This window comes from Vanellus vanellus (assembly GCF_965231255.1).
Source record: "Vanellus vanellus genome assembly, chromosome: 14".
Classification (NCBI taxonomy): Eukaryota; Metazoa; Chordata; class Aves; order Charadriiformes; family Charadriidae; genus Vanellus; species Vanellus vanellus.
Window position 1 is genome coordinate 17,553,912 of NC_138919.1, and position 18,942 is coordinate 17,572,853.

The 18,942-nt window shown below is 57.8% G+C and overlaps 2 protein-coding genes across 3 annotated transcripts in view; both read left to right on the top strand.

The window, feature by feature from the left end:
• The first annotated feature begins 1,582 nt into the window (after nucleotides 1-1,582).
• LOC309677676 (lysosomal alpha-glucosidase-like) lies at nucleotides 1,583-13,226 on the top strand. Of its 2 annotated transcripts, none has more exons than XM_082490531.1 (20): nucleotides 1,583-1,660; nucleotides 2,905-3,442; nucleotides 3,644-3,789; nucleotides 4,735-4,900; nucleotides 5,884-5,980; nucleotides 7,028-7,147; nucleotides 7,411-7,529; nucleotides 7,600-7,731; nucleotides 8,533-8,643; nucleotides 9,459-9,572; nucleotides 9,736-9,820; nucleotides 10,181-10,298; nucleotides 10,916-11,049; nucleotides 11,173-11,324; nucleotides 11,467-11,615; nucleotides 11,703-11,844; nucleotides 12,044-12,142; nucleotides 12,279-12,443; nucleotides 12,519-12,665; nucleotides 12,902-13,226. In XM_082490531.1, the coding sequence occupies exons 1-20, from the start codon at nucleotides 1,638-1,640 to the stop codon at nucleotides 12,962-12,964; spliced, it is 2,820 nt and encodes a 939-aa protein (XP_082346657.1). In that variant the 5' UTR covers nucleotides 1,583-1,637; the 3' UTR covers nucleotides 12,965-13,226. The 2 variants fall into 2 exon arrangements, with proteins under 2 accessions (XP_082346657.1, XP_082346658.1); XM_082490532.1 differs by having other exon boundaries at nucleotides 1,650-1,656.
• A 609-nt stretch (nucleotides 13,227-13,835) lies between these two features.
• INTS1 (integrator complex subunit 1) overlaps nucleotides 13,836-18,942 on the top strand; it is a 29,241-nt gene continuing 24,134 nt past the window's right edge. The window contains exons 1-11 of the mRNA XM_082490673.1: nucleotides 13,836-13,904; nucleotides 14,048-14,338; nucleotides 14,925-15,121; nucleotides 15,358-15,495; nucleotides 16,201-16,360; nucleotides 16,728-16,833; nucleotides 17,123-17,309; nucleotides 17,448-17,593; nucleotides 17,885-18,026; nucleotides 18,382-18,558; nucleotides 18,807-18,915. Of these exons, the coding sequence (XP_082346799.1) occupies nucleotides 13,847-13,904; nucleotides 14,048-14,338; nucleotides 14,925-15,121; nucleotides 15,358-15,495; nucleotides 16,201-16,360; nucleotides 16,728-16,833; nucleotides 17,123-17,309; nucleotides 17,448-17,593; nucleotides 17,885-18,026; nucleotides 18,382-18,558; nucleotides 18,807-18,915 (1,711 nt within the window). The 5' untranslated portion in view covers nucleotides 13,836-13,846. The remainder of the gene's footprint in view (nucleotides 13,905-14,047; nucleotides 14,339-14,924; nucleotides 15,122-15,357; nucleotides 15,496-16,200; nucleotides 16,361-16,727; nucleotides 16,834-17,122; nucleotides 17,310-17,447; nucleotides 17,594-17,884; nucleotides 18,027-18,381; nucleotides 18,559-18,806; nucleotides 18,916-18,942) is intronic.

The following is an 18,942-nucleotide window of genomic DNA, read 5'->3' on the forward strand; positions in this document are numbered from 1 at the left end:
AGTCCCTGTTGGCCCCGTGCAATTTGTGCTTTCCAGCCTCTGGGCCAAATATCCTGCTTGGAGCAGATCTAAGGGCCATAGCTGAGGCTTTGAGTAAGATCTCGTCTTTCATGGCTCCCTTTGCACAACGTGAGCTGCAAAACATGGGGTGCCCCACGTCTGCCACAGCCCCTGGGGCTGTGCAGCCAAAACAAGCCCTGGTGGAAGCAAGGTTTGGGCAGATGCACCACCCCGCCATTAAGAAACCCCTATTTTTTATTGGAACTGAGCTAATGAGGTTGATTAAATCTCCCAGGCAATGACACGAAGCTGCTACCCAGTGTGACTGCACCGGCGTCCGCCTTCACCTCTCCCAGATCTGCAGACTCCGGTTGGAAACCTGCCCCGCGCGCAGGGTCCTCATTGATGCCACTGAGGTTTGTCTCCAGATCTCCTTTACACCCTGGGAGGGGGGGAGGTCTAGTGGCTCAGAAAGCCAAGATGAGTAAGGAGAGGGGTGCTGGTGGTGGGATCCTTGGGAGCACCATGTCCCCAGCACGGCCACCTGCCCCCATGCCCTTTCTCCCCATGGATGGTAATAACTAGGAGTGGCTGGAGCCGTCCTGTGTCATCCAAGGCAGACATCCATGAGCTGGTGGTCCCCAAATGCAGGAGGGATGGGCTGGCTGTGTCCCAGGTGGGGGTTTCACCCTCCGTGGTGACAGCCCCACATGTGGGGCTCGCCAGAATTGAGGTATTTTCCCCTGTCTTTGCAACAACGTGGGTTTGACAAATTGTGTGTGGCATGGGGGGTCGTGGCGCCTGAAATTCTTTCTGGGTGAATCGTTCTGTTCACAACAGCTCTTACTTTTTTTGTTTTCATCCCGTGGGGAAAGCAACTCTGCTCCAAAGGTCTGTTGTCCTTTGCTGCTGACCTTTAGACTGCAGTGGCCTTCGATAGTAAACAACGAGCAGCTCTTCGGTCCCCCAGGAGTGGGAAAGCCCGGGCAGGGCACTAGCAATTATATACACTCGTTAAACAGATGAACAGGAATGAAAGGACCTCTGGTGAAAACCTGGATGGAAAAAGGGCTTTGTTTTGGGAAATATTTGGGGTTTGAGGGTCTAGCCCACCTGCTGTGTGCTCAAAACCTGTGCGGTATCACAATTCCCTGAAGCCACAGTGCAGGATTCAGCACAGGCACCTGTTGGACGCTGCTTTGGGTGAAATGCTCTCACCCTAAAAGGAGGGTAGAAGCATTAATCCTCTGGGGTTTGAGACGCTGGTTGGGGAAAACCTAAAAAATGGCTAATCTCCCATATTCTCCACCTCGGGGCTTTGAAAAGCATTGAGTGTAGATACATATATTTAAAACAAACAAAAAAAAACACACAACCCCCCAAAAAAACCAATAAAACAAACAATAAAACAAACAAAAAAAAACCCCAAACCCAACAAAGCACACAAACCAGAGGAGCGCTGCAGAAGTCGCCGGAGGGGCGTATGTGGAGGCGCTGCTACTAGGGAGGAGCGGTAGGAGGCGGCGGCGCGTCTTGCCGGGTTTTTACGGTAGAGCAGGCAGAGCTGCAGCGGCCGGGAGCCCTGCCTGCCGCCTGCCCGCTGCCTGCCCGCTGCCCGCCGCCTGCCCGCAGCCACAATGTCAAGAGGAGACACGTGTATGTAAGCGCCTGGCAGGGCCGGAGCGGGGCCCAGGCGGGCCGGGCCGGGGGGGTCCCGGGGCGCGGTGCCTCCCCGGGCCGGGCTGGGGGACCCCCCCGCGGCTGCAGGCGCTGCCTGTGCGTCCCGTCTGTCCCCTCCTCCCCAAGTGCCACCACCGCAGGGTGGCATCGCAGGGGCGGCCTGGCATGAGCGTGGGTGCATGGGTTAGTGGCATGCCGAGGTCCCCGGGGGTCGCATGCCCGGGGGGGGGGCGGGGGGATGGCGAAGGTGCTGGCCGGCCGCGGCGGGTGGGTGCTGCCACCCCCCACCCCCCCTTCCCGGAGCCACCCACGCGTGGGGAAGCCACCGGCCATCGCATAAAGGCTGCGTGGGGCAGGGGGCTGATGCTCAGGGGTGGCTTCGGAGCCAGGCCCCGGCGGGTTGAGCCATTTTGGGGCTGGAGCTGCGGGGAGGGCTGCCGGGGAATAAAAGCCTCTTTTTGGGGAAAGCCATTTCGGGGAGATCTTGCAGATGGCAGGGTGGAGGTGAGCGGGGTCTGAGCGCCTCTGGCTTGGGCAGGAGATGGCGAGAAGAAACTTGTCTCTCTTATTTAAGGTGCTGGGATCTCCTAAGCGTGGGGGTCTCCTTTGCTTAGGGTCCGGGAGATGTTTGCCTGAGAGATTGTTAAAATCAGATTTTATCAGTGGGAGGCAAAAACTGACAGCACATTCCCTGTCATCCCTCGTCCAGCTCTTCTCGGGGCAAAAACCTCTGACTCAGGGCTTTGGGTGCTGGCAAAGGATGCTCGGAGCAGGCGTGCTCCGCACCTTGCAGCTGCAGTTCCCAACGCCACAGCTCTGCTCCGACGGGCAGAGGGAGCTCGGTTTTGCTCACAGCTTCCAGAAACACTGCAGCCCATAAATTCAGACCCAGGAAAAAACTCCTTGAGGGGCCGCTCTGCCACCCCCTCCGAGAGCAGGTGGGGTTCAAGGCGGGTGGCACTTTGTCCCTTGAGGCTGCAGGAGAGTGATGAGGCATTGTCTCCCCACAGCCTGGCAGGGTCAGGACCACCCGACCCTGGCAAAGCCATCCTTTGCCGAGTTTGCATCCGCGCCATGGGCGTAGACGGCACGGTGGCAGGGTGCTGAGGCGGGCAGGCTCTGCCAAAACCGTGGGTGTCGGGAGCGGGGAAGCCGTCCTCGATGCTCAGCGAGCTCTCCCCCTCCAACTCCTTCACACTTGCCTCCATCTCCCCCTCGCTCCAGCATCAGGACGATGAAGTCATACCAGAAGCTGACGACGGCAGTGCCGCAGCCGGTGGCATGTCGGGTGGAGGAGGAAGAAGCCGCCTCGACACCCACCGGCCGTGGGAAGCTGGCCCCGTGGTGGGTAGGCAGTGGGCTGCTGGTGGCCGCCGTGCTGCTGAGCGCCCTCACCGTCTGGGTGCTGCAGCAGGTATCGAGGAGCTGGCCCGGACCCACACTGCCCCCCAAATGTCTACTGGTACCCGAAAACCATCGCTTTGACTGCTACCCGGAGCGGCACGTGGTGGTCACCCAGGAGCTCTGCGAAAGCCGAGGGTGCTGCTTCATCGAGAGTCCCCCGCCAGCGGGGGGCAAGCGGGGGGTGCCCTGGTGCTTCTACCCCCCCGACTTCCCCAGCTACAGCCTGGAGAGCCTCAACCAGACGGCGCTGGGCATGGTGGGGCTGCTGGTGCGGAGGGAGAAGGCCTATTACCCCCGGGACATCGAGATGTTGAGGCTGGATGTAGAGTTTGAGACAGACACGCGGCTGCACATCAAGGTGAGCTCCTCCAGAGCTCAGGACCGTGCTCCTGCACCCCTGCACCCTCCGTCCCACCTCTATAGGTGACCATCCCCTGCTCAGACTGGGCCTGGAAGCTACCGTGCTCTATGCACGGCTGTATGTGTCCTCAATGAGCATCTCCAACCCTTTGTCTTCTTGCTTTGCTGGTCCTTAAAGCACGCTTTCTCCCTTTTGCAGATAACAGATGCGGCCAACCCGCGGTATGAGGTTCCCCTCGATGTTCCCCGGGCCACGAAGAAAGCAGAAAACCCCATTTACAGCCTGGATTTCTCCCGGGAGCCCTTTGGGGTGCTGCTGCGGCGCAGGGCGACGGGGACAGTGCTGTAAGAACCCACCTCCACATCCCACAGCGAGTGGGGGAATGCTCATCCCACCCTAGGCAGGCTCCAGCATGCTTCCTGGAGGTTTTTCCTTAGGGAAAACCACACTGTGGGATCTCCAGCCAATAATTACTCTTTGTCTTCATCTTTCCAGCAGTGCTCACGTGGAGATGCGGCAGCACGTGGCTTCCCGGCCCCACGGGCCGGCCACGTGCTCGCTGTGGCTATGGCAGGGCTGGGTGCGATCAGCAGCTCTCCAAAAATCTCCCAGTGCCCTAATTCCTCGCCAGGTCCTACAGCAGCCAAACATTGTGCAGGTCCCTGGCATGTCACCAAGAAGGGACCTGGTGACTTGAGGAAAGGGCCACCGAAGGGTTGCGGCTTTGCCTGTTTCACCCTGCTTTTGGGTTTCCCTGGCTATCCAAGCTATAGGGACACCCACAGCTCCAGGCTTTTTGTAGAAAAGGGCTGCGGATGGCTTTGCTGCGCTGCTCTCAGTCACCTCCGTGGCTTAGCCCACACTAAGCTGTTGGTCAGCACCAACGGCTGGCTGGTCCATGTATGGCCGGGGTGTTTTGAGATCCCATCCTTTCCTCCCCCTTCCCGTTTGCTGGTGCCTGTGGTCCGTACTTTACTCAGGAGCCGCTTATCGGCGACGACAGGCTGAAAAACCCCACCGCCGTATCGCCTCTGCGGTTAATAATAACCTGGGTGGAAACTTCTGGTGTCAAAGGCAAGGCGGTGCCGTGCTGGGTCAGGCTGGTTCAGGCTCGGGCTGAATTTGCCACCAAAGCATTGGGGGTGGCTGCAGGGTGGGACGCACGCCGCCACGCTGGCCCCTGGGCCGCTTCGAGAGGGAAAAGGTCAATTGGTGGTGGGCAAATGGATCCAGATGGATCCCGGCATCCCCTCTTGACTCTTCTCTCTCCCTCGGTGTCACCCTGGCAGGCTCAACACCACCGTGGCCCCCTTGATCTTCGCTGACCAGTTTCTCCAGATAGCCACATCGCTCCCGTCCAGGTTCCTCTATGGGCTGGGGGAGCACCGTGGCACCCTCCTGCACAGCCTGGACTGGAACACCCTCACCCTGTGGGCACGCGACGTCTCTCCCACGGTACCGTCTCCATCCCTCCCCTCCCCGCAGGGGAGCAGGGGGCGAGGACGGGGGGTACCGCTCTCCAGTGCATTGGACAAGCCCTGGGAAAAGGTGGTAGAGGGGTGGGCAGCGGCACTGGGAGAGGCGGGGGGTGGTCGAGGCTGATGGGCAGATATGTGCCAGGGAGGATTTCAGAGCAATTGCAAAACCCTCTTGGCACTCAGAGGGCCCCGGGTGTTTTCTACTCCACCCTCCTGCTCGTGCAACAGGTTGCGGTGAGGCGGGAGGTTTCCCCCTCGCCCACCCCAGCAGCCTCCCGTGGCCTTCAGCGCCAGCTCCGAAACCATAGAATCATAGAATTGCTGAGGTTGGACGGGACCTTTAAGATCATCACGTCCAACCATCACCCTACCCTGACGAAACCACTTCTACACCATGTCCCCAAGTACCACCTCTACCCTTTTTCTCAACACCTCCAGGGATGGCGAATCCACCCCCTCCCTGGGCAGCCTCTGCCAATGTTTAATAACCCTTTCAGTGAAAAAAAAATTCCTAATATGCAATCTAAACCTCCCCTGGCATAACTTGAACCCGTTTCCTCTCGTCCTGTCACTTGTCATCAGGGAGAAGAATCATAGAATCATAGAATCAGTGAGGTTGGAAGGGACCTTTAAGATCATCAAGTCCAACCATTAGGTCAGCCCCCACCTCTCTATAACCTTCTTTTGAGTAGTTGTAGAGAGTGATAAGGTCTCCCTTCCTCCTCTTCTCCCACCTCCTCTTCTCCAGGCTAAACAACCCCAGTTCCCTCAGTCGTTCCTCATAAGACTTGTCCTCCAGACCCCTCACCATCCTCATCCCTTGCCTTGTCCTCCACAGGGAGGTGGCAGATGCCTGGTTAGGTGGTGGCAGCAGATGCAACTCAGGGCCATTTATTCGCCCTCGGTGACACGGGGTTCTCCCCGGGGGCTGCTCTCTCACCCGGCACCTCCTCTTTGCAGGAAACGTTCAACCTCTATGGCGCCCACCCCTTCTACCTGCTGATGGAGGAGGGCGGAGATGCTCACGGGGTTTTCCTCCTTAACAGCAATGCGATGGGTAGGTGTCCCAGGGCACCCCAGCTGGCTTGTCCCTGGAGGAGGACCTGGCAGGTGGGGACAGATGGGAGAAGCTGGAGCAGCCTGTTTGGGCACTTGGGGCGAGAGGAAGCCGTAAAAGGGAAAGATGTGGTTTGATGGCTCCGTTATTGAGCGTAGCCATCTGTTTCCTGGCTACGGTGAGGCTCTTTAGCAACTGCCGAGCAGTTTAACCACATGCCCAGCTGCTGAGTTGCCGCCAGAAAAGCAAGTCCCTTGCGTGTGGGTCCGTGCCCGTTCCCCCTCCACCCGAAACAGCTTTGCCCCCAGGCCCGGCGGCGCGGCACGGCTGGGGCGCAGCCAGGGATGCCGAATGCCGCCCGCGCTCTTCCCAGCTGTGCCGCGCCGGCTGCGGCCGTGGGATCCGCCTGTGTGTGCCAGCTGATCACGCAGCGGCTCCCGCGGGCTCCTGCCATGTCGGGGACGGCACCGGCGACCACCCGTCTCTCCCAGCAGCCGCCGCTCGCAGCCGGCTGGGACGATGCTGCACATGCCGGGGCTCTCGTGGCTCCAGCTGCGCTCGGCTTTACTGCGGTGATGCTCCCGAGGAGGGGCTCAGGGGAGATGCGGCCACCTGAGCTGAGGTTCAAGGGCTCATTCGTGTGAAAAACCCTTCCCGGGAAAGCTTTCGCTCCCGCGGGCTTGCTCGTACAATCAGCTCTCAATTCACTTAGGAGGGGATTTGCGGGGAGGACGTGAAGGAAAGCCCTGCGTGTGCATGGTCTATAAGTGGAAGCTGGGAGAATGGCACAGCTTTGGGCTTAAAGAGCAAATTTTGAAGATAGTGAGCTTTCTCCCCAGGGTAAATCGGCGATCTGCCCCAGGTACGATGATTTAAGCCTCCAGGTGCCCATTTAGCATCCGCTGAGCACAAGGCGGGGATTTCTCCGTTCCCTTGTCGGAGACTGAGCGTTGCCTCTGGAGCTGCCTGGTCCCTGCCGTGGCGGTCGGGGTTGGGGAGTTGCTTCCCAATCCTCACCATCTTTTTCTCTTCCCCGTCCCTACAAAGAGGTGGCCCTGCAGCCCGCTCCGGGCCTGACCTGGAGGACCATCGGGGGGGTGCTGGATTTTTACATCTTCCTGGGGCCTGATCCCAACATGGTCATCCAGCAGTACCAGCAGGTGATAGGTAAGAGTCCGCACCCCGACGTGGCCATCTGTGGGCGCCTTCCCCATGCCCCCATCCCTGTCTCACCCCAGCTTCACCACCATCCCCAGTCTTCCCAGTTGGGGAAAGGTCCACGGTCCCCAGCCATCCCATCCCCAGCCCTCCCAGCACATCAAGGCTCAGCGGTCACCTCCTTTCCCCCTTCTCCCCTTCCCCTCCCATCCTTTTGAGGCGCTGCTGTCGTTTCGGGACACCCCATCTGTGCTCCTGCTCTCCTGCTGCAGGTTTCCCGGCCATGCCGCCCCTCTGGGCGCTCGGCTTCCACCTCTGCCGCTGGGGCTACGGATCCAGCAACGAGACCTGGCAGACCGCGAGAGCCATGAGGAACTACCAAATCCCCCAGGTAACGCCCCGGGACTTGTGGAGAGGGAGGTCCGGGCTCTGTCACCCATCCCTGAGCCTCTGTCCGGCAGGATGCACAGTGGAATGACATCGATTACATGGATGGCTACCGGGACTTCACCGTTGATCCCCAGAAGTTTGCCTCCCTCCCCTCGCTGGTGGAAGACCTCCACAAACACGGGCAGCGCTACGTTATGATCTTGGTATTCCCCTTCCTCCCCACCCCGTGCTGTCTTTGCTGCAGAGCTGGGATGCAAGGCAGAGGCGTAGGGGATAGTCGTGGTCCCAGCTGGTCATCCCTGGGCCCCGGGGATTTTTAGCCGAGGTCGGACCCCAGTGCTGGGCAGGCAGCTGTAAACTGCCACTGGAAATCCCCCTAATGTGGGGACCGTGCAGACATGGGCCAGGTTGTCATGCTGTCCTCCTGTCTGCTGCAGGAGTAGAAGGATGCTCCTGTCCCCTGTGGGCGAAAGGATGGAGGAACTGCGGGTCAGGCTGTTTAAGTCATGGGTGCTCGACGTGGGTGCCCCCACATCTCCACGAGCGCTGGGATCTCATGACCCGGCTGTGATCTCCCTTCTTCCCTCCGCGTGGAAAGGGGGTGCAGGTTCTGCTGGCTGAGGGCGGTGGGGACCTGCGGGTCCTGGGGAGGGAAAGGTCGGGTTCCCTCCCTGTTGACCTCCTGGTGTAGCCCAAGCCTGTCCATCACCCGACATTTCTTGCATAAGCACAAGATTTCTTGTATTTGTGTCCTGTCGTGTCGTCCCCCCGTCCCCCCCCCCAAACGCCCTAACGGGTCCTGGGGACTTGCAGAAGTGGCATTTTAGAAAACATGCCTGGAAGTGTTGAAGCAAGTTTCTGTTCCCCTTGGGGGAAACAGCCGCCGTGTGTGGGCTCTGGCCGACCCTGTCTGGGTTGTCATCTTCTCTGAATCACGCCAGCCTGGCAGGGGGAGGGGGCCACGGTCTGCTGGGAAAGGCGCTAACCCTCTGCTCCGTCCCCAGGATCCCGGCATCAGCAGCACCAACCCTCACGGCTCCTACTGGCCTTTCGATGAAGGCTTGAGACGGGGATTGTTCCTCAACACCACCCAAGGGCAGCCGCTCATCGGGCAGGTGAGGAGCTCCGGGGGGGAAATCCCAGCCCCAGGGGTTGTGCAATAGCAGGGATTTCATCCCTCGTGCTGGAGGGAAAGCCAAGCGGCTGAGGAACCTCTCTGGGATGATTGCCAGAACCTGGCTCAGCCCTCTGCCTCACGTGTCACCTCCCAGTGTCTCCACCGGCCCCGGGAGCCAGCCCCTGCCCCGGCAGAGGAGCCCGTGGAAGTCATATGAGCTTAACGGAGTTGGCGGTGCTGCCCAAGGCCGGTCATCTGATTTCTCTCCCTTCCCATTTCTGGGGTGAGGGGTGGTTGTCCGTGATGGACACGCACCTCCGGATCTGCTCCACAGCATTTCCTTCCCAGTTTGTCCCCCGCGTTTGCTCCCACTGGCTCTCTCCCTCCTCGTCTACAAGGAGGGGACTTTTAATGCCGCCTGAAAACATGGGGAAAAATGAATTGGCCAAAATTTCTGGAGTGTGGCAAAGTGCAGAAAAATCGCAGTTCTTCCCTGACATGCCCTGGCCTGGCTGGTGTCAGGGCTTGTGCAAGCAGAGGCAGAGCAGCCGCTCCATCAGCCGCTGCTGCCCACCCGGCGGCGGAGGGGTTGCAGCACCCTGAGGCTCCTGGGTACCACGGGGGCCGGAGGGATGCTGCGCACGCAGCATCCAGCACTCGAAGCAGTCAGCCTGGGTTTATCTTCTGTTTTATTGCCCGTTTCACCCCCTGATCCTTCGGCATGCTCACAGCCCTGTGGCACCCTGTTCCCTGCGGTGGCCCTGCGGCAAGCTGCCTGCCTGCTGAACCCGTGGGTTTGTGGTGTCCCCACAGGTCTGGCCCGGCTTCACTGCCTTCGCAGACTTCTCCAACCCGGACACGCAACAGTGGTGGCTGGAGAACCTGCAGCGCTTCCATGCCCACGTGCCCTTCGATGGCCTCTGGATCGTAAGTCCCTCCTTGCCACCCCCTGGGTCACTCCCTGCTGGCAGCTTGGCTCGCACCCAGTGTGTGTCATGGCAGGACCATCTGTCCCTCAAATGCAGCTTTTCCAGGTTTATCCACAAATCCCCCAAACCTTCCCCTTGAAAATGCTCCATGATTTTCTTAGGACATGAATGAGCCTTCCAACTTCATGGATGGGTCTGAAGACGGCTGCCCCCCGGGAGAGCTCGACAGCCCACCGTACACCCCGGGTAAGGAGGGAGATGGAATACAAGGCTGTGCTGGTAGGTACCGCGTGCTTTGAGGTCGCTGGCAGCCGAGTGCTATGGGAGAAAACCACTTTTAAGAGACATCGTGTCTCCGTTTGATACCCCAAATGTCTCCATCCCTACTTGTGTGTGTCGGTGTCCGTGCCCAAGCCTTGCACGCTTGTCAGGGTCGTGTCAGGGTGCAGGGTGGGACCATCTGCTTGAGCTTTCCGTGCTGGGTCGATGGCGATGGTTGGCTCCTATGTACAGAAGCGCTGGCCCAGAGCCGGCAAGCATGGGGGGGTTCGCCTGCCCTGCAGCCCCCCGTCACCGCGTGCTAACGGGGACTCTCCCTCCGGGCAGCTGTGCTGGGCGATTCCCTCTCTGCAAAGACGGTGTGTGCCTCGGCCCAGCAGAAAGCCTCGGTGCACTACAACCTCCACAACCTCTATGGGCTGATGGAAGCCAAAGCCACGGCAAGGTACCCGAGCATCCCGCTTCCCGCTGGCCTGGGGATGGGATGGGACAAAATCCCACTGTGTAGGAAAAGGACAAGGATTTCACAGAATCATAGAATAGTTTGGGTTGGAAGGGACCTTTAAAGGTCATCTAGTCCAACCCCTCCTGCCCTGAGCAGGGATGTCTTCAACTAGCCCAGGTTGCTCAAAGCCCCATCCAACCTGACCTGGAATGTTTCCAGGGATGAGGCATCCACCACCTCTCCGGGCAACCTGGGCCAGTGTCTCACCACCCTCAGTGTAAAAAATTTCTTCCTTATACCTAGTCTAAACCTTCCCTCTTTTAGTTTAAAGCCATTACACCTCGTCCTATGATTTGAGTGCCTGGCCCAAAGGGGAGATGCTCTGGCTGCTCACAGCCCCCAGGATGGGAATAACCCAGCAGAGGAGGGGAGCCGACAATGTTCCGGGAGGGATGATCGGTCCTGGCGCTCAGCCTCCACCGTACCACTCGGGCCGACCCTCCGGCACCGCAGGGCAGCCACGGGGCTGGACCTCTCCCTCCGCTCTTGTGGGATAAGGTGAACTTCTAGGGGGCTGCTCTCACCTCCTGCCCCGGGCTCTCCCCATTGTTTTCCAGTGCCTTGATCCAGATCCGGGGGAAGCGCCCCTTCGTCATCTCCCGCTCCACCTTCCCCAGCCAGGGCCAGTACTCCGGGCACTGGCTGGGTGACAACCGGAGCCAGTGGAAGGACATGTATTACTCCATCCCAGGTGAGTGGCATGAGCTGCACGCAGACACCCCCCCCACCAGCACCCCCAGCTTCATCAAGCTTTCTGCTTGTTTGGAGACATCTCCGAAACTCCCTGTACCCTGCTGACCGTCCCTGCCCTCAGGGCTGCTGAGCTTCAGCCTCTTTGGCATTCCTCTGGTCGGGGCAGACATCTGCGGCTTCTCTGGCAGCACCTCGGAGGAGCTGTGCACCCGCTGGATGCAGCTCGGTGCCTTCTACCCCTTCGCCCGCAACCACAACAGCCAGAACGAGAAGGTCGAGGGCAGCGTGCCCGGTGGGAGGCATCCCAGGGGTGGGATGCGGGATGCGGGATGTGGGATGCGGGAGGGCAGGGGCAGTGGGGATGCCTGGTGGGGTTGGGGATGGGGCGGCTGCTGACTCCCCACATCTCCCCCAGGCCCAGGACCCAACGGTGTTCAGCCCCGCGGCGAGGACGGCCATGAAGAACGTGCTGCTGACCCGCTATTCCCTCCTGCCTTTCCTTTACACCCTGTTCCACCGTGCCCACCTGCAAGGGGACACCGTCGCCCGGCCCTTGTTCTTTGAGTAAGAGCATCGCCCCCGGGAGCTGGGGAGATGCTTAGGTTGGACCACAAAGTAGCCGATCCCAGTGTCATCTCCATCCTGCCGCAGGTTCCCCCAGGATGTGGCCACTTTGGCGCTGGACAGGCAGTTCCTGTGGGGCCGGAGCCTGCTGGTGACACCGGTGCTGGAGCCCGGGGTGGACTCAGTCATGGGCTATGTCCCCCAAGGCGTGTGGTACAACTTCTACACGGTGAGGAGCACCCCAGCACTCGGCTGAGGGCCGCATGGTCCTCGCTCAACTGTCTCGGGGCTACGGGTGGGAAGCCTCAGCTGAGCCCAGCAAGCTGCAATGGAGGAAGGGGTGGGGATGGCCACTCCCCAGACCCGTGCCCGAGTCCCCTGTCATGCCCCTGACCCCCTCATGCCTGTGTCTCTCGCCGCCTGCTCAGGGCTTCTCAGTGAACAGCAGCGGAGAGATGCTGAAGATGCCAGCTCCCCTGGAGCACCTCAACCTGCATGTCCGGGAGGGTGCAATCCTGCCCACCCAGGTGAGCACCCAGCTGCACCCACCCATCGCTTCCCTGGGGGCTGCCCACAGCTTGTGTGTCCCCACCAGCACCTCAGCTCCCGGACCCCCATCCCGTGTGCTCGCAACCCTACAGCACCCATGTCTTTGAACCCCAGAAACCGGAGATCACCAGCAAGGCGACTCGAAGGAACCCCCTGCGCCTCATCGTGGCCTTGTCCCAGAGTGGCACCGCCTGGGGGGACCTCTTCTGGGATGACGGAGAGAGCCTGGACACCTTTGAGCGGGGCAGCTACTCCTACCTGGTGTTCAACGTCACGCAGGTGGGACACGGTGGGGAGAGCGGGGGGGGGGCATGGTATCTGGTGACCTTGAGCTCATTCCATCCCCTCCTGCAGAACATCTTCACTTCCACCGTCCTTCACGCCAGCACTGAGGCCACCGAGGTCACCATTGGCACACTGAGCATCTTTGGGGTGCGGGAGCCACCCAGCAAGGTTCTCCTGAACGGCCATGAGAGGCCCTTCTCCTACCTGGACAACCAGGTACAGCCTTATCTTGGGGTGCCCTGTCCTGGGGGTTCCCATCCTGGGGGTCTCCATCCCACCTCTCCCAGCCCTTGTCACAGGGTCGGTGGATGAGGAGGTGGGTGAGGACTCCGGGGTGGCTCTCCCACCATGTCGGGGGTTCAGGGGGAGCGGAGCTCAGCCAAGCCGGGTAGGGGAAAGGATGCTCTGCCCACACAAGGCTGTATCCCAAAATGTCTCCTCTCCTCCTGCAGGTTCTCACCGTGAGTGACCTTGGCCTCAGCCTCAGCCAGGGCTTCTCCCTGCAGTGGCTGTGAGTGGGGGGCCGCAGGGTCACCCCCACCTCACCCCCACCACCCATCGGGGAGATGCTCCATGCTCCGGCCCTTGATGCTGGGGTGCCACCGCGGAGGAGGCGGTGGGGACTGTCACCTGCTGCCATGCGGCCCCCTCCACATGGCTGGGGACTGGGGGGGGGGGGGAGTTGGCCGCTGGGTGCCCCCCGCATGGTCCCGGGTGGGCGGTGTGGGTCGAGGTGTGGGTGCCCGCGGTCCCCGCTCAATAAAGGCATGTGGAGAACTTGTCCTGGGAGTGTGGCGTGGGGATGGGGGTGGTGGTGGTGGAATGGGGGGGAAGATGGGGGGCTGGATGCTGCGGGGCCACCCAATTTCAATCCCTGATCTCCATCCCCCCAATCTCAGCCCCCCCCCCCCCCATCCCAGCTCCTGTTTCCAGCCCCCCCAGCCCAGCCTCCCAATCCCAGCCCCTAATCTCAGCCCCCCCCGACCCCATCCTCAGCTCCTGCCCCTAATCCCCCCTCGTTCCGCCCCCCCGATCCCATCCCCTTGATTCCCCGCTTTGATCCCAGACTCTCCCCCCATCCCAGCGCCACCGAACAGCCCCCCCAATCGCAGCCCCTCCAGCCCCCCAACACCCCAGTCCCCTTCTGACCTCACTCCCCCCCCAAAAGCCCCCCCACCCCTCGCCCTGTCCCCCCCGAGGTGCGGTTCCCCTCCACTTCGCGGGGGGGTGTCACTGCGCCCCCGCGTCGCGCCCTCCCGCCACAAGGGGGCGCTCTCCCGCGGGGCGGGGCGGGACAGGACGTCCTTCCGGCAGCAGGAGCGGGGGGCGTGGCGCGTGGCAGCACTTCCGCTTCCGGGTAGCGGCGGCGGCGGCGGTGGTCTGTGCTCGGCGGCACCATGAACCGGCCGAAGGCGGCCGCCGTGCGGCGGCCCAGCGCCGTGCCCAAACCCTCCGGTGAGTCCCGGCGGGATGCGACCGCCTGGTCCGGGGAGGGTAGGCCGGGTCCGGGCGGGGGGGGGGGGGGGGGGGCTCCGGTGGCCGCTGGCCGCTGGCCGGTGCTGTCACTCTCACGTCTGTCCCGTGTCCCCCCCTCGCAGCGCACCCGCCGCCGGGAGACTTCATCGCGCTGGGCTCCAAGGGGCAGAGCGGCGAGGGCAAAACCGCCGTCACCCTGCTGAAACCGGCCCCCCCCGGGTTGCCCTCCGAGCGCAAGCGGGAGGCGGCCGCTGCCTTGGCGGGCCCGGCGGGGCTGACCGGCCTGACCAAGCGCCCCAAGCTCTCCTCCACGCCTCCCCTCAGCGCCCTGGGACGCCTGGCAGAGGCGGCCGTGGCGGAGAAGCGAGCCATTTCACCCTCCATCAAGGAGCCGTCTGTCATCCCCATCGAAGGTGAGGCCTCGCTGCGGTTCTGCCGGGACAGGCGCCGATTTGGGCGAGGATGCAAACTTCAGTTTACTGTCCCGAGGGCCTCCGCACAGGAGCCTTCCTCTAAGCCCCTACGCTAAGGTTTATGTACTGCCCTTAAGGGTTTCCCTGCTGGATGCAGGGCTGAACTCATGGTTTTGTCCCCTCTCCTGTTGGTTGTGTTCATCCTGTCTGATAGCTGTTTAATAGCAGCACCTGAAAGACTCCTAGAGGAAACCTTTGAGTCTGGATTGTAGTATTTTATTCATGTATTTCTTTAGTAGACTCTGTGTCAGAACATTGCTTGCTTTCTGAAGTGTCATTCAATTTTCTGGTGTTCGATTCGTTCTTAGAGGAGTATTCTAGCATGCACCAACTAAAAAATAATCAAGGGGTGTTGTTGGGTGCGAAACGGAACTTTTAATAGCAATTGGGTAGGGAAAAGCAATTGCAGGGGCTAAAGTTGAGCTGCTCCACACTTTACTTTCCTGGAGACTGGCCCTGCCAGCATCCCGGGGTGGGTTATTTTGTGCGAGGGTAAATAACGACGCCCGTGTGTTGATGATTGCAGTTGTCCCCACGGTGCTGCTGGATGAAATTGAAGCAGCAGAGGCAGAAGGCAATGATGACCGTATTGAGGGAGTGCTGTGTGGAGCCGCAAAGCAGCTGAAAATGAACAGGGCCAAACCTGATACCACGCTGTACCTGAGCCTCATGTACCTGGCAAAAATCAAACCAAACATATTTGCCACTGAAGGGGTTATCGAGGTGAGGGCTGTGCCGCGTCGGGACTCTAGCGAATACTGACAATTGTTGCTGCCCGTTTGTGAATATAGTTGCAGTTGCTCTCAAGCCAGAGCGTAGTCTGCATGTCTTTGTTAATACCATAGCGCTGTGGCAAGCTGCTGCAATGTGTACGTCTTTTTCTAAAGCTTTTCTGTATGATTTCTTTTAAGACGGCTGGATTATTCTTTTTTAATATATTTTTGTGGATGATATTCTAGGCACTGTGCAGCCTATTGCGAAGAGATGCCTCCATCAATTTCAAAGCCAAAGGGAATAGCCTCGTGTCTGTCTTGGCCTGCAACCTTCTCATGGCAGCTTACGAAGAGGATGAGAACTGGCCAGAGATCTTTGTCAAGGTTGTTGAACCAAGAGGGCTTCTGCCAGAATGTGGGCAGACTGGATAAAACTGGCCAGGGTTGGGAAGGCTGTGTGTGCTGGGGGCAGGATAGAAGCAGAGGATTTATTCCCGCTGCAAGGGAAGGAGGTATCCATTGGGCTGTTGCTCAGCGTGGGGAATGCAGCTGGAGGAGGCAGAAATTGGAGCCTGTACTGTATTGACAAGGGAGAAAACCAGAGTCCTTGTTTTTTTTAAAAGGAAAATCTCCACTGTTTGTTGAAATGTTGTGGTCTCCTTTGCCTTTTATTGCCTTATCTCTGCTTTTTTCTGAGATGCCTTTGACAGTCTGTGCTGATATAAATGTCCCAGAGACTTCTTACTATCTGGTTTGTCTATAGGGATTAACACAACCTGTTGATTTATAAAGGCTAAGCTTTTAAAAGACAAGCGTCTATATTTTGGTGGTAGAAGTTGTTGTAAAATCTTTGCTAAAGTTTAATGAGCTTTGCTGCTTGAGAGGGTCAGTGTGATGGTTTTGTGTTTTGCTCTTAATGTGACTTACCTGTAGTCATCTGGTCTGTTTTTCATCCATGCAATGGTTATGCTACTTTCCTACTTCACAGCTGTATGTTGAAAATGAATACAGACTTGGGAAGCTCATAAATACTCCTCTGATTAACGGGTACAAAAAAGGCTTGAGCGTGGTTTGTGTTCTCTTCTGCAGGTTTACATTGAGGACTCCCTCGGGGAGCGCATCTGGGTGGACAGCCCTCACTGCAAAACGTTTGTGGATAACATCCAAACAGCTTTTAACACAAAGATGCCTCCTAAGAGCATGCTCTTGCATGGGGAGGTTGGACGTAGCGGAGGGGACCTTAGTGCTGGTAAGATGATGTTTGGGAAGCAGGAACAAAGGGGTAGAGAGAGGATGGAGGCCGGTGAGGTTATTGACTGGTGAGAGTAGTTTGTTACTGAATGGAGTCACATAGACCAGGTTTTGAGTTCCAGGCATTACTTTTGCTGTCTTTGGGGCTTTTTCATTTCTAGGGGATGTTTGAGAGCAGGCAGTGAAGGGGGCTTGGAGGATGTGCCTGTATGTGATACAGTGTGAGGAAGCGACTAGTTGTGGCCTCCTTCAGTGGTGCTGAAAGAGATCCTTGAAAGAAGCTGAGCATATAAGAGCATGAGCATATAAGATCTCTAGAAAGAAGAGTTGTCTCATGAAGCATGCTGTGTGCTGATGTCTCTTAGGGAGTAGCCCACACCCTTCCATGACAGAGGAAGAAGACAGCCAGAGTGAGCTGCTGATTGCAGAGGAAAAGATGAGCCCAGAGCAGGAGGGTCAGCTCATGCCCAGGTACAGTGTCCCTTCTGCTCCTGACACAGCTGTGTGGCAGATCTGTCTGTGCTCACCCACTCTTGCAGTGCTGCAGCAGGGAGTTCCCTCTCTGCACTAGCTATCCCGTGGCACTTGTTAGAGGAAGTTGAGTGTCAGATACAACTGGTTCCAGGAGAAAAGTGTAAATTTTCTTTGTTTGTATGTAATGCATATCACAAACAAGAAAGGGTGTTAATCTCTGGACACAGCAAAGTGTGACCAAGCTGGCTTGTGTGGAAGTGAATAAAATGCAGTTTGTGTGGCCCAGGTATGACGACCTTGTAGAGAGCGTGGAGGAATATGTCCTAGACATGCTGCGGGACCAACTCAACCGGCGCCAGCCAATGGACAATGTCTCCAGGAACCTCCTTCGACTGCTGACGGCAACCTGTGGTTACAAAGAGGTGCGGCAGATGGCTGTGCAGAGGCTGGAGATGTGGCTGCAGAATCCAAAGGTAAGGAGAGAAGCTGTTGAAGCACAACTCTTCTGGACCTGGTCTGGGATCCAGCCAGGAGGGCTGCATACTGGGTGCCAGTTATGTTTCTGATCTGTGGTGGCAGGTGGCTGTAGCCTTTCTGTTCTTCCTCTGCAGTTGACCAAGCCAGCTCAGGACTTGCTGATGTCAGTCTGTATGAACTGCAACACCCACAGCTCAGAGGACATGGAAGTTATCTCCAACCTCATCAAAATTCGTCTCAAGCCAAAAGTCCTTCTCAACCACTACATGCTGTGTGTCAGGTGAGTGAGTGACCAGGTCTGTGATGGGAAGAGAAAGTGCTCTGGAAGATGTGCCCAGCGCCTTGACGGTCTCGGTGTCTCTGCGTAATGGTTTTAAATACCAGCTTGGACCATGGGGTGTTCTGTGTAACGTTAAATTAATTTCATTGACCTGGAAGTCTTTCAGTAATCCTTTGATTTTGCTGGACATACATGCTGCTCTATCCTCTTTGCTTTTGTGTGTTAAATACTTCAAAGAGAAATCAAAACAGTGGGTCTAGCTGCAATGAAACCTCTGGTCTTCCCCTGCAGAGAGCTGCTGAATGCGCACAGGGATAACCTGGGCACCACAATTAAGTTTGTGATTTTCAACGAGCTATCAAATGCAAGAAATCCCAACAACATGCAGATACTGTATACTGTGCTTCAGCATAGCTCAGAGCAAGCTCCGAAGGTAGGTGTAGTGTCTTGTGTGACTGATGGTGATCCCAGACCCCGGCCTGAGAGATTTAGTTGAATTGAGGCTCAAATGAAATCTTTCCACAGAGAACTCTGTGATCTGTATCATACTGTTTTGAAATTATATTATTGTACTTCTTAGGAGTAAATGCTCATGGGTGTTTTCGAACTCCCACATTCTGGGTTACCAGCCTTGTGGTAAAGAGGTTTCATGAGAGAAATGTTATTATAGCTCTCCGGGGGTCTGAAGGACAGGCGTGCCACCAGTGTTGTTTCCTTGTGACTTTTCATTTTGTGGGTGCAGATACATTACATTGCACTGAAAGTTTTCTCTTTCTGTATGGTCTCAGTACCTAGCAATGGTGTTCCAGGATCTTTTGACTACTAAGGATGATTATCTGCGGGCTTCACGGGCTCTGCTGCGAGAGATCATAAAACAGACAAAACATGAGATCAACTTCCAGGCCTTCTGTCTGGGTCTTATGCAGGAACGGAAAGAGGCCCAGTATGCAGAAATGGAATTCAAGGTACCTCTTTCTTTGTCCTTTGTGCTGCTGGATGGTGTACTGGTCTTCTATATCTTTTTTTTTCTGGCCATTCTTTCTTTTGCTCTGTTATTTGAGTAAGTCCATATTTGTATCTCACATTTCATAGCAGTGCTCCTACATCCCGTTTCCAAACATCCATGACTGTCATTTTTAATGATGAAACACTTTTTAGATGGCAGCTTTCGGTATTACTGATTCAACTCCCTTTTTTTTTTTTTTTTTTTAAGGAGCGGTTTGTCATCCACATAACTGATCTGCTAGCTGTGTCCATGATGCTTGGTATCACAGCCCAGGTGAAGGAGGCTGGAATTGCTTGGGACAAAGGAGAGAAAAAGAGTAAGCAGAACAATCTAGGTTCCCTCT

Bases quoted from the DNA above. Each gene is read 5' to 3' on its own strand.
- LOC309677676 (XM_082490531.1), top strand. From the start codon at position 1,638: ATGTCAAGAGGAGACACGTGTAT. The intron at 5,981-7,027 runs GTAGGTGTCCCA...GTCCCTACAAAG, and splicing joins CCTTAACAGCAATGCGATGG to AGGTGGCCCTGCAGCCCGCT. The intron at 9,821-10,180 runs GTAAGGAGGGAG...CCCTCCGGGCAG, and splicing joins CAGCCCACCGTACACCCCGG to CTGTGCTGGGCGATTCCCTC.